The 13,052-nt window shown below is 38.2% G+C and overlaps 1 protein-coding gene across 1 annotated transcript in view; it reads right to left on the reverse strand.

The window, feature by feature from the left end:
* LOC309387358 (proprotein convertase subtilisin/kexin type 5-like) overlaps positions 1 to 13,052 on the reverse strand; it is a gene marked incomplete at its 5' end in the record, with an annotated part of 43,651 nt that overhangs the window by 11,466 nt on the left and 19,133 nt on the right. The window contains 3 exons of the mRNA XM_081943831.1: positions 1,390 to 1,607; positions 3,898 to 4,093; positions 6,537 to 6,620. Coding sequence (XP_081799957.1) covers positions 1,390 to 1,607; positions 3,898 to 4,093; positions 6,537 to 6,620 — 498 coding nt within the window. The remainder of the gene's footprint in view (positions 1 to 1,389; positions 1,608 to 3,897; positions 4,094 to 6,536; positions 6,621 to 13,052) is intronic.

Genomic DNA, 13,052 nt, shown 5'->3' on the forward strand with positions numbered 1-13,052 from the left:
CTATAACTCCAAAATCATGGAATCCAATCATTTTGAGAAATATTGCTTGTATCAAACATGGGGAATACTTAAGATAATCATTTGAGAAAGTAGAAAAGTACTATTACCCGACATATCAAGTTTGAATTCAAGAAATGTGTAATTATTCATTTTGAAAGAAACTATTTTTCTCACTAATAAAAAATAGCATATTTGCATTTGGCATACATTGAATAATATATTACAAGCAGAAATAAAGATTAATGTAAAGTTTTATACATTGCTCTTAAACAATTAAATGAATATGCAGTGTGTTTAGGTGGCTTATATTGTGTTTCATTGCTTTTTTCTACTTGCTTGCTTGTTTTAATTTATTTTTATTGTATTTTTGTTTGTCTTGGTATTATCACTGTATAACTAATTCATTGGTTGAATATGTATATACCAGTGGTGGGTTCCTAACCGGTTTACTACTGGTTCGCTGAGAGAAGATGTTTTTTTGATTTGATTTTGATTTTATTGAATTTATAGACCGCCCCCTCCCCCTCTCCCCGAAGGGACTCGGGGCGGTGTACAGACAGAAGCTAAAAAAACCGTATACACAATAAGAATATATTATAAACCCCTTAAAAACAAATTAAATATGGAGTCTGTACAATACTAGTAAAAATTAAAAAACAGCTTAAAAAGTTTACCCCCCAAAATTTAAAATACCAGCCAGGAGGATTGAAGATTAAAACTACGATTGGGCCAGGCCAGCTAATTGGAACAGGTTTTGTGCACATGCAGTTGCTGTGCATACACAGTTTACTGAAAACTGTTCTGTGCATGCTCAGAAACATGCGGCAATGGGAGAAGAGACGGGGGAACTGGTTCGGGGGCGTGGCAGGCCTGGGTTGCTGCCGGTTTCAGCGACCCAGGCCGAAAAACCACTACCGGTTTGGCCGAACCAGTCCGAACCGGTAGGACCCACCTCTGGTATATACCACTGTTCTTTAATTGTTTCTGGACATTGTTTTCCTGGTATTTATTTTTTTAAAGTATAATAAAATGATAGCAAAACAGAAGAAGATGATGTATCTCCACCTATACAGATGTGCAAAAACAAAGCATCTCTCTCTTCTTTGGCTTTAACTGTCTGGCAATGGCTTTCAGATTGGGATGTTTGTCAAGATATTTTCATCATTAACTTCTGGATTTTGAGTGACTGGGTCTCACTGCTTTACTTCTAACTGAAACTTATTAAACAGTCGCTTGGGAAGTTGTTCTATTTGCTATGCTTAAAAGATAAAGATGCCAAGATGAGCTTTGAAGGACAGAACTGAGCTTGATGCATTCGGAAGAAGTTTCTACAATTTAGACGAGTGGAAAGGTTGAAATTCTGCATGGCTCACTGGATTCCTGGCTTACCTTTGCATTTGCTTTGATTAATACATTCCTGACACATCTGAGGACAAGCTTCACAGCCTCCATCGGCAGCAAAATGTCCCTTGGAGCATTGAGGTTTGCATCTGAAGCCCTCTAGCAGCAAGGGCCTTTCACAGGAGAGGCACGTGGTCGCATTTTTTCTACATGTTTTGCAAGGCGGGCTGCATTCCCTGCACTTCTCATCTTTAGCAAAAAAGCCCCTGCAGCAAGAGAGGGGGGAAAAAAAACCCCATCAAGTGACATATTACATTATAATTCTCAGCAAAAGTACTCCATAGTTTCCCGCTTTCTAACAATACCCTCAAATTTGCTTTTTCCCTGCTCCTTTCTCTTTTTACCTTTTAATTTTTCTGTTCTTGATTTTTTATGTTATATCCTTTTGAAATTTAATAAAGTTCTATTTAAAAAAATATTGAGAGAATGAGTTTAAAAGTATTTACAGTGGTACTTCACTACTTATCGTTAATTGGTTCCGGGGGGTGCGATGAGTACCAAAAATGATGAGTATCAAACAAAATTTTCCCTTAAGGAATAATGTAGTGAGTCACAAGGCAGCTAACAAGGTGTGTTGAGTACCAAATAATGAGTACCGGGACAAAATGTTTGCGTCAAAATGCATTGGGTACCAAATTTGATGAATTTCAAAGAGGGTGAGTACCAAGGTATTGTAATTATGTACTTGTTCACTAGTGATCTTTGATTCTGAAATGGTAAGTTTCCTATCACATTACTCTACTAAAATCCAGTTTCTTGATAATTTTCTTTTCAAGGTAAAATTTAGAAGTTCTGTTTTATTTTCTCATTCTAAAGAATACTATTTGCGGGAGTTTATGAGCTAACTTTAGGATTGCAATAAGGTGAAAAATATTGCTGCCGTTGTTTCCTGGGACATTTTTTCCCAACATTCTGGAGTCTTCTTGTTTGCCTACATTTGTTGATCTAAAAAAAAATAAATAGATGGCCCTTAGGATGGTTTTCCTCAAGGTCTGTTTCCTCGGAATTTATCTGAAAGTAAAAGCCTGGATGGTTGAAGACCACCAGACTCACGCAATCCCTTTTCCAAGGATCCTGGATTTCATTCAAGATAATTATAACACCAATTTCTTCTTTGAAGAACAATGGCAAAGCAATTTCATTCCACCCACACTGAAGAAGAACAAAACACAAAGGAAATGCTCAACTTAGCACCAGATCCACGTATCTCCTTATTAAACTATGAAAGCTCAGGTCCTCCAGAAGAACCCCAAAATATTTTAGCATATTTCTCACTTCCTTTGGAAACAGTTATACTCCTTCTAGATGTAAGTTCAATTAATATTAATTCTGTTATGTTTTTTTCAAGCTTCTGAAACCCTGAATAAAACAAAAGTAAGCAATGCAGGGAATTTGCTCAGAAAGTTTAACAGGTGATTTGAAAGGATCAAAGCAGCAACTTTCATCTCAGTGTTTTTGATCTGGTAAAACAGACTCTATTGGAAATGAGGCTATGATTGTAATATGGACTACTTGGCCAATATTGCAGCTGGGTGTCCTTAGATCCCGGTTTTAATGATTGTACAGCCTTTAGATAGTCATGTATTAGGCACAATCAGCCTTTTGTAACTGCCAAACAGTCCTGAGAAAGAGATAACTGCTTTAAAGCAGGTGCAGACAAGTGGGTTTGCATTTTTTTTTTCATATCCTCCCTTCCCATGCACTTCAAAGCCCTTTTTGGAACTGAATCTGAGGTCCTACACAAACAAAATATTTTAGAAATAAAATATTAAAATGAATGCCAATCACTCAGTCTTTCTCTGCTCAGTTGCTCCTCTGATACTAAAGTCTCTGTAAAAAGAAGAAAGGAAAATGCTTCAGCAAACAGTATTAGATCCCGTAGGGCCCTTTTTCTGAAGGCATTGATGTTCACCCTGATTCTCATTGTCCTTCTACTTTCTGGATCTTCATTAGGGAAACCCTGACCTCTGACCAAGGCATCCATCCAGTTGTGTCACTATTTTCTAATCTGTTTTAAATCTTACCATACGTTTGTGCATTTTTGATATTACACATTCATTATTTCTACATACTGGTAGTTTAATTTCAAATTCCATTTTCTGCTTCTAATTCTAATTAGCTTCGTAAACATATTCAATCTTTCTTTTAACTAAGCATATGAAAATCATTGTAAACTAGAGCCTTCTTCAGTCAGTCGATCTCTTGACTTTATCCTATTTTCTCCCTCCTGCTGTATTATAATACATTCTCAATAAGTTCTCTGCTCACATTCTTAGAATGCTGGAATGGGAATCTGTCTAGGAAACCCACCAGAGAAAGCCAGAGGAATGTATATGTATCTTTGCAAACATTCTGAAGAAGCCCAGGGACCTCACAGCCTTCTCCAAGGAGAAGGTTACAAGTATTGCAATGTAGAAAATGGGGAAGGGGAAATGCTGTACTGAAATGTGAAGACAAGCTAGGAGTTTGCAGGAATGAATATAAATGGGTACATACATGGGGCACTCCTGTAAGCATTCGCCTCTGTGCAAGTAGCGTGGTGTGTTTGTATTGGACAAACATTTCAGACAGTGTTGATTTGCTATGCATTCTTCGCAGTCCTTGGTGCAGTTCTCGCATTGTTTTGTCTTCATATTGCGAAATGTTTGAGGAGGGCAATCGTGGCCACAGGTCCCAGCAAAAAGAAATCGGCCTGAAAAAGAATGGTATAGGTCAGTGGTTCTCAACCTGTGGTCCGTGGACTTCTGGGGGAGCCCTGATGTGGTCACAGGGGATCCATGAAGGCTTGGAGAAATGTTAGGATTTAAATCTTGAGTTAAGTCTTGGGAGTCCTTAGCCATGGTCCATGGCCACAAAAGGTATTTAAAGGGGTTCCATGGTGAAGAAAAGGTTGAGAAGCACTGGTATGGTATAGGTTGTGTATTTGAAAGACAGTCAAATGGTACTGTTGCAAATATTGACTACCTATTATTATTAAGACTTTTCTATCTCTGCTCTCTGGTGCCCATTTTGAAGAATTATAGTTTAAACGTCCATTGGGACCATCATTAAGATCTTCTGGAATATACCATTTATTACATATCCACTGATGTTTAAAGGGGTGTTCTTCTTCTAATAGCAGTGCATAGGGACTTACCAAATGATTTGATGCTTTTTTTTCATTCATAGCTTATTGAGTCATTATTAAGAAGGCCAAACTATTGTCAATAGATACAGTAAACAGCCTTAGAATGGATAATGAAGATAGTAATGTGGTAAGATAGTTTTTGCCTCTTAGGGTCTACCTTCAGAGTAAAGTAACCAGAAGTCAAAATATACTGCATATTAGAACTGGGTAGTATAGTATTGAAAACTTTGGAAAAGAGACAAGGGAATTCCATGTGACATTTTATGGAAGCAAAAACTGGACTTTGAACAAGCCATACAGAAAGCGTATTGATGCTTTTGAACTTCGGGACTCTTGACAATATCATGGACAGTCAAGAAAACAAACAAATGGCTTGTCAAATAAATCAACTCAAGAGTTTTCACTTGAGGAACAAATGACCAAGCATAAATAATCCTACTTGAAGGCACGTTATATGAAGACCTCGTTCCCTGGAAAGGCTGTAATGCTGGGAAAGTTAAGAGAAGAAGAGTGCTACCAACAACAAGGTGGATGGACTCAATTAGAGTAGCTATGGGTGAATTGTGGAAAGACCTGAAGAACCAGTTTTGGGATAAATCATTATGGAGACAAATCAATTAAACAGTCAACATAGTCTTGCTGGCAGGTCAATCATCAGTCCAATACTAGTGGATGAAAGGTCTATTATTGTTTTCTGTTGCCTATATTGATTTGAACTCACATACCCTGAAGATAAAGATGGAAGGATAACAAGAATTTCTTCCATAAATAAAAATAAATAACATGGAATTATATTTTAACACAATGCCCCTGGGCTCTGTATCAGCCCACAGACATAGCTATAAAATGAAAATAGCAGGTTACTGCAATTCAGTGCTTCATTTTGAATTTGTGCAGAAAAAAAACAAGGAATAAGTTACTATAACAAATGTGAAACTTGTCATTTTGTATTTAAGCCAGCTTCTTATGATCAGCATTTTGTGCAAGAATCTTGCTTTCCAAATTCCCAATGTGTCCGCTAACTTGACAAATGACATAATCCCTATCCTACCTAGTAGTTTTCCCAAAATAATCTCTCAGTTGTACCTTACTTCAGAGGTGGGTTCCTACCGGTTCGGACTGGTTTGGCTGAACTAGTAGTGATTTTCCAGCCTGGGTTGCTGGAACCGACAGTGACCCAGGCCTGCCATGCCCCTGAACGGTTCCCTAGTCTCTTCTCCTGTTGCCAGCATGTTTCTGTGCATGCGCAGAACAGTTTTTATTAAAGTGGCAGGTGGGCACACAAATGAAGCGAGTAGCGCGCATGCAAAACTTTTGCGCAGGCGCAAAACACCTCTCTCAGTGAACCGGTAGTAAACCGGTTAGGAACCCACCACTGCCTCACTTCTATAAGGGGAAACTTATGGAAGCAAGAACCTATTCTTAAAACTACACTTTATTCCATCTATTACCTAATTGTGGCACACTTTCAAATGGGCAATTCTATGATTAATATGTTGTTCCCACCATTAATAGTAGTAGTAATATTTATTGTTCTTAAATTTTTAAAATTCCTATGTTTATGTCTGCATTCTATTTTTTTTACGAAGTATCCTTTGTACAAATTGTTGATTGTATTTTTATTTATTTTGAAAATTTATATGGCCACCCAATTCACTCATAGTGACTCTGGTCAATTTACAAAGATAAAATCCCAGTACAAAAAAAAAATAAACCCTTACTCCTGGGCCAAGCATAATCAATCACCTATTGGGCTCCATATCACTCTAGGGTCACAGGCCCACTCTCAGAACCATGTCTTCACAATCTTGCAAAATAGTGTCAGAGTCAGGGCTGATCTCTGCAGGGATGATGTTCCACAAGGAGGAAGCCACCTGGAGAAGGCCCTTTTCTTGGTCCACTTGATGGACTTAGTCCCATATCGTAAATGCTTTATTGTTGATTGTTACTGTAAAGTGCTGTGAGTCTGGAGTTGATTATATGGTATCTTAGCGGAATAAATAAATACCTGCAGGGCATGAAGTACATCTATCCGCAGCTGTTTCACATGTTTTGCACGAAGGAGCACATGGCTGAAAATCAGTAGCTGTTGCTGCATTAGAAAGAGAGAGAAAAGAAACTAATTAGTAACACTGGGCCTCTTTTGATATCCTGGCTGAGTACTTGATTCCAAGTATGATTATGATATAGTGTCATTTAATATCTTCCACAACAAAGGGACAGATATTCAGGAGATGAAATCCTTCCTGCTACTGTAGGACATATGCAGATAAAAGACAAACAGATAAAAGACAAACGGGGCCTGCTTACCCCAAAAAGCATTTCCAAGCTAAATTTATCTATTATTTGTCCGGATAGTTACCTACAATTGGCACTCTGATTTCAATATGTGCACCCAGTGTCTGAATGACCAAGGCATGCTACCCATTGCACTCCTTTTTCAGAAGCTCGGTTTACAAGAATACAATTATCCTAGTTTTGGATGGGAGAAATGGTGAAAGTCAGACATGATGAAGAAATGGTTAAGTGGGATATTCATACTTTTGTTCTCTCCGTTACCTTGACCAGTTTCTGAGATGCCCAATAAGCTTTGTCTTAGATCATAATGTATTTTCAGCGTTCTCTGCAGAAGGATGATGATGCAGATGCAGTGATATCCAACCCATTACCTACAGTACATCTATCAATAAACAACCAATATTAAGTAGCAGCAGAAGGAGAAGCTTTCAAAAACTCAAAGCAGTTACCGACAGACAGTCCTGGTGAATTGGTGTCTTGGATCAGGAAGGGGTAAATAGACATCAACCACCAATTAGTGGAGTGGATGTAGGCATTTTCCAATGTGTTGTTTAATCTTTCATACAACATCTGAAGGTTCTCTCTTAATTAAGTGCTTTAAGAACTGTTGCTGAGATTCCAATTCTTAAGTGCTACTACTGTAATACTTCTGAATTTCCAGCAGAGGGGAACATGTATCAGGAATTGGGAAGCAGACGGCACACTAAATAGTTACCAGCCGACAATTCAAACTATCTCCAGCAAATGTAAATTTTTATTAATAGATGCTTCAAAGCTGAATTTGACATTGTTCATTATCAGACTTGCATTCAAATATTATACAGTTGCCTATTTGCTTTGCCTTTCCTGGGAAAATTTGAAAACCTCCAGGTTGCAAAATTCTTCTAACAGAATGGCATGTACTTTGATGTGCTCAAATATGCATTTGTTTCTTTGTTTAATTACATAGCTATGCTTTACTTGTATCTCACTAAATGCCATATCAGGTCTTCAAAAGCCTGGCAACAATATACACAAAACAGCCCCATACATAGCTACCAAGGCAGTTTGAATTCTGCAAACAGGTGCTGTAGCCTCAGAGATGGCAAATTGTTAGGATATAATGATAGCTAATGTCTGAACCTTAGCTGTCTTTCTGGATGGTAAATTTGCTGATCAAGAGTTAAATTACAAGTGCAACTGTATTAAAGGACTAACATTACTTATTATATTACATAACATTACATTATGCATATTAAGAGCATTATTCATGTTTGTTTACTTTTTGGTCCTTAAGCAAACATATTCAGTTCAACTAAAATAATTATAAATTATTGTGTTATAGCATATTATATTATTATTAGGGATGATATATTCATTGTATAAATTATAAATTCACTCTTAACTACATAGTACAGTATCTTTACATTTCCACCCGCTGTATCAAAATTATAAAAGAAATAATTTATATTCTTGATAAAATTCTATCTTTGCTTACTGAGTGCTACAGGTTTGGAAGGTTATAGCAGGGGTGGGTTCCTACCGGTTCAGCCTGGTTCGTCCGAACCAGTAGTGGCATGCCGGCCTGGGTCGCAAAATGGGCAGCAATGCTTGGCTAAAACCAGTTCCCCGGTCACCGCAGTCACCACCGCCATCTTGTTTTTGAGTTCTACGTATGCGCAGAACAATTTCTATTGAACTGTGGATGCGCATCCAACGTGCCCACAAATGAACCGGCAGCAACGCTTGGCTAAAACCCACCCGTGGGTTTTAGCTATTGGTTTGTGCATGAATAATATTTCTGCTACATTTTTTCTCGACTTGAAGCATTTCTTTTTGTTTCATAAGCCAAAGTAAGGCCTTCTCTTTTTTTATGATTCTTAATCATTTATGGTTCTTCAAGATATAAAACTGGTTGTTCATTTATCATCGATAGCTTTGTACCTTGCACTTATTAAAGGAAAATAAATGGAACAGTGTCACAGAACCATATTCCAGAATCACTGTAAAAAATAATGCTATTCCTTTTTTAAAAAATTTCAGAAAAAATGCATTGATAAATGAGGGACTGCACAGCAAAGAGATTGTATCATATAATTTGCAATAATATAACAATAATTTGTGTGGTGAGAATAGCATAAATTGACTTTGCTTTCACATCCACAGATGGAGTTAGTTTCTTAATCTGTTAATTTTGCAGAAGTAGAGTCACCCATGCACAAGCACTGAACAAGACTCACGTATGTAACATTATACGGTTCAGTGGAAGTAGAAATATACATGGAATATGCATCCTAGAAATTGTGTACTTTTTGGATTAAAGAGATTGATAAAGGTAAGAGTTGTGGAGATATAAATTGTACATCTTTAAATGCCTCCCCCAATTTCTACAAATGTAAAGTGTTCATAGCAAAGGCATTTAAAATTTATCGCCTTTTTATGTTAAATGTTCTGCAGAATTCCCATTTTCTATATAGTGTCAGCCCTCGGGCTGCCATTCAGGGGGGGAGCTCATCCATCGCCACGCCCGCTCGGCAGTGCTTACACGCCACCAACACTGTCACGTTGATGTTGACTCTGTGAAGTTGGCAGAGCCTATAGCTGCATGTGGCTCTGTAAGGCTTTTCTCACTGCTCTGCAGAGTAACGCTTCTACTCGGGTGCCACTGCCTATTCTGGCGTAACTCTTCTGCTTGGATGCAGCTAACCAGGAAGGAGGCTATGATGACACTGAGTGGGGGTGTGGCTGAAGATGTGGGTCATGGTGATTAGTGAATGTGGTTGGTTTACAATATACAATATACTACAATATAGTTTACAAATCATTGAGAAGCGTAGCTGGCTTCAGAGAGTCTAGCTCAGGGGTAGCCAAGAGGCCACATGAAAAAGTGGAATTTTTGTGGAATGTCTCTTGTTCCAGATCCTTCTGAACTTGTTTGTGCAGGCGTGGCGACTATATATATTTAAAACCTATCAGTTGTGAACAAAACCCAACAATGTGAAACAAAATTGGTACTGACACAAAATATGGTTTCAAATTGCATGTTGATTAAACAAAAAAGTCTTTAAACCATCCCCAGCTGAAAACATTGGCACAATGTATTCACCTTATTTTCTTTTGTTTAACTACCCATTTTTAGGTGTCTGTGGATTGATGAAAGAATGTAAAAGTTTGGTGATTTAACATGTTAGTAATCTGCCTGTTCATGCTTCTTAAATCATACTTCCAGCTGAACTGCTGTGTTAACATGCAGTGAATCAAGGCCTTCACTATTGTGTCTCCTGGCTCCCCAATAACATCATCTGGTACACAAGATAAAATACAGATGTTCAGAGCAACACTTACTGACCCAGACATTTTCCCCCCTTGGATAGAAAAGAAAGAGAAGCTTGATAATTTCAAGTTCATTATTTTGGACTCCGTCACAGTTTATTTGGATTAGCCTTCCTAAGAACTGATTTACTTAAACCATCCTCTTACTAACTAGTTAGTACATATGGAAATCTGGCATCCCATGCAAAGTGTATGCATGTAGATCTTGTGTATATGGGAATTTGTGTAAGTACATCTGTGTGTATGTAAGTATGTGTGGGCTTGTGGGGGGAAGAGGGAGGGAGTAGACTGAGAGAGAGTTCCAGTCCTGCATCTTCTAGTTTACTATTTTCTGCTTTTCCAGTTGGAAACAGACATTGGAAAAACTATATTCTATGGGGGAAGCAGTTTGCAGGAGATGATCCAACTTTGGTTAAGGAACACTATGGGTTGTTTTGTTTTTTCTGCACACAACAATTTACAAGTAGGAAAATTATCTGTCTGAAGAAATCATTTGTTTCTTAAGTCTTCGATCTATCAAAAAAAAATGACACCTGCCTGAAATCACGTTTTGAAAAATTGCCAGATTGAGACTAGTAGCAAGCCATATCCAAATCATTTGAAATTTATTTCTGTCATAATGTGAATCAGACCCAGCCTGTAAGCAAATGGATTCAATCCATTGGATCATTCAGAATACAGAATAACAGAGTTGGAAGGTCTTCTAGTCCAAGCCCTGCTCAAGCAGGAATTCTGTATCATTCTGGACAAATGTCTGTCAAATCTCTTCCCAACCTCCTCTGACAGCACACCCCCAATTTCTGGAGACAAGCAGTTCCATTGATTAATTGCTGTCACTATCAGGAAGTTTCTCCTTAGTTCAAGATTGAATCTCCCTATTTAGCAAAGAGAAGTGTGTTGGGCTATGCCCACCTCTTAATCTCCCTTGGGGAGGTTTTAGAGAAGATTTCTTGGTTCACTAAACCACTACTGCATCCCAACTGGGAAACTAAGATTAGATTACTTGGTTTTGATTCAACAAGGAAGCCAAAAACAGTATTGGAATTTGTTACTTGTTTGTCTTCCAATAAATCATAGTATTTGATACTGGATCTGCTATATCTGAACTGGGCCATTCTCTGAAGAGGCTAGAGATGGGGATACTTAACATAATACAAACTTTGGATATGAATATATCTTGCTAATGGGTCCTTCCCTCTATTCTTCCTACTGTCCCGGCATATAATCAACCCTGATTAACCATGTAATGGGATTGGTACAGTGGTGGGATTCAATTTTTTTTACTACCAATTCTGTGGACATGGCTTGGTGGGTGTGGCAGGGGAAGGATACTGTAAATTCTCCATTCCTTCCCTTCTCCAGGGGAAGGTTACTGCAAAATCCCCATTCCCTCCTGATCAGCATGGACTCAGGGGGCAGAGAATAGATGGGGGTGGGGCCAGTCAGAGGTGGTATTTACCTGTTCTCTGAACTACTCAAAATGTCTGCTACCGTTTCTCCAGAACAGGTCAGACCCTGTTGATTACCACCTCTGGATTGGTAATATTTTGAGACTGTAGATAATAGTTGAATTCTCAGTGAAATACCTTTCTAACCATCCTCCTAAGGCACCATCTCCATCGCTTGGAGCACAAGAAAGAGAACAATCAATATTTGTGTGCCACATGACCAGGATTACACTGAGCATGGCTCAGTGGCAACCTAAGAAGGAAAACCTAAATATTTTGCAGACTGTAAAAATCATTATGGATTAAGTTAGGGACACTTTCTACAATCATTAGTAAATTTGGATTTGACAGATTAAGCTGTCATTGCTAAAAATCACATTGGAAAAGTCTCCCAATTTATCTCTTTTTTAAAAAGAAAGTCTGTAGTTTTTTTTTATTGAAATCAACATAGTGTATTAATACCTTCCCCTAAAATCTGCCACCGCCACAGCCATTTCAGTTTGTTCAAACGGAAGGATTACCACAGAGGACTTTTGTTTCTTGGGTTTATCCAGATGTGTCTACAGGACATGGTCCATGAAACCAAGATGGTGGCAACAATGGAACTTCCACTCATTTTTATGTGCACCAGGCATGCAATTTATGTTAAAACAGGCAGAGCTTTGAGTATACCATTGAGACTGCCATCTTGGCTTTTTGGACCATGCCCTATGAATACCTGAGGCTCTTTCACATTGCTGAGATGATATGGTCCACCCATCCTTGGTTAGAAGAAAACTATATTAGCATGGAAGTTATTGTTCCCATTGCTCGTATCTTTCCTTCACCTGTGTGGCCCATAACCTGACCTTGCCAATAACCTGACTTCCCTTTAAGAAGTGGGAGAAACCCTAAAGGTGAACTCACCTTGAGATTCCTGGATGGAAAGAGCCTACTTAACATCATTAGAGCAAAGCATGGAACAACATTTTTTCTAAAAAAGCTGCCAGGATATATTTGTGCCATGTTTAGGCAGGGAGGAAGAAATGGCCTTTAGAAAGGAAACATTTTTCCAGCATCTGTTTGTCCCTCAAGAGGCAAATCTAATGAATAGTATTTGGTGTAAAAAAGATGACAGGCAGATTGAGGGTTCTCCCGTTCCAATTTCTGGATTTTATTTACTTCATTAGAGTATCTGTAACCCAATCTGGATAAGGAGATCCCCCTCCTTCTCAGAAGGAAATGGAATTCTAATATCTTTTTCCAGCTCAATTATTTAGGAATAAAACTTTTGCTTGTTGGAATATTGGAGCTGGGTTCAAGAAAATGCTTTGCATTAATTGTAAGCACCCAATGGCATTTTTAAAAACCCATGCTTGCTTTGAGATATTCATTCAGACATTTCCCCCTGCCCCCATACATAAACATACAGGATGCCAAATTATTAGGGGAAAATACAAGTAGTCCTTGACTTTGACCACAATTGG

This window comes from Natrix helvetica (assembly GCF_964273705.1).
Source record: "Natrix helvetica genome assembly, chromosome: 2".
Taxonomy (NCBI): domain Eukaryota; kingdom Metazoa; phylum Chordata; class Lepidosauria; order Squamata; family Natricidae; genus Natrix; species Natrix helvetica.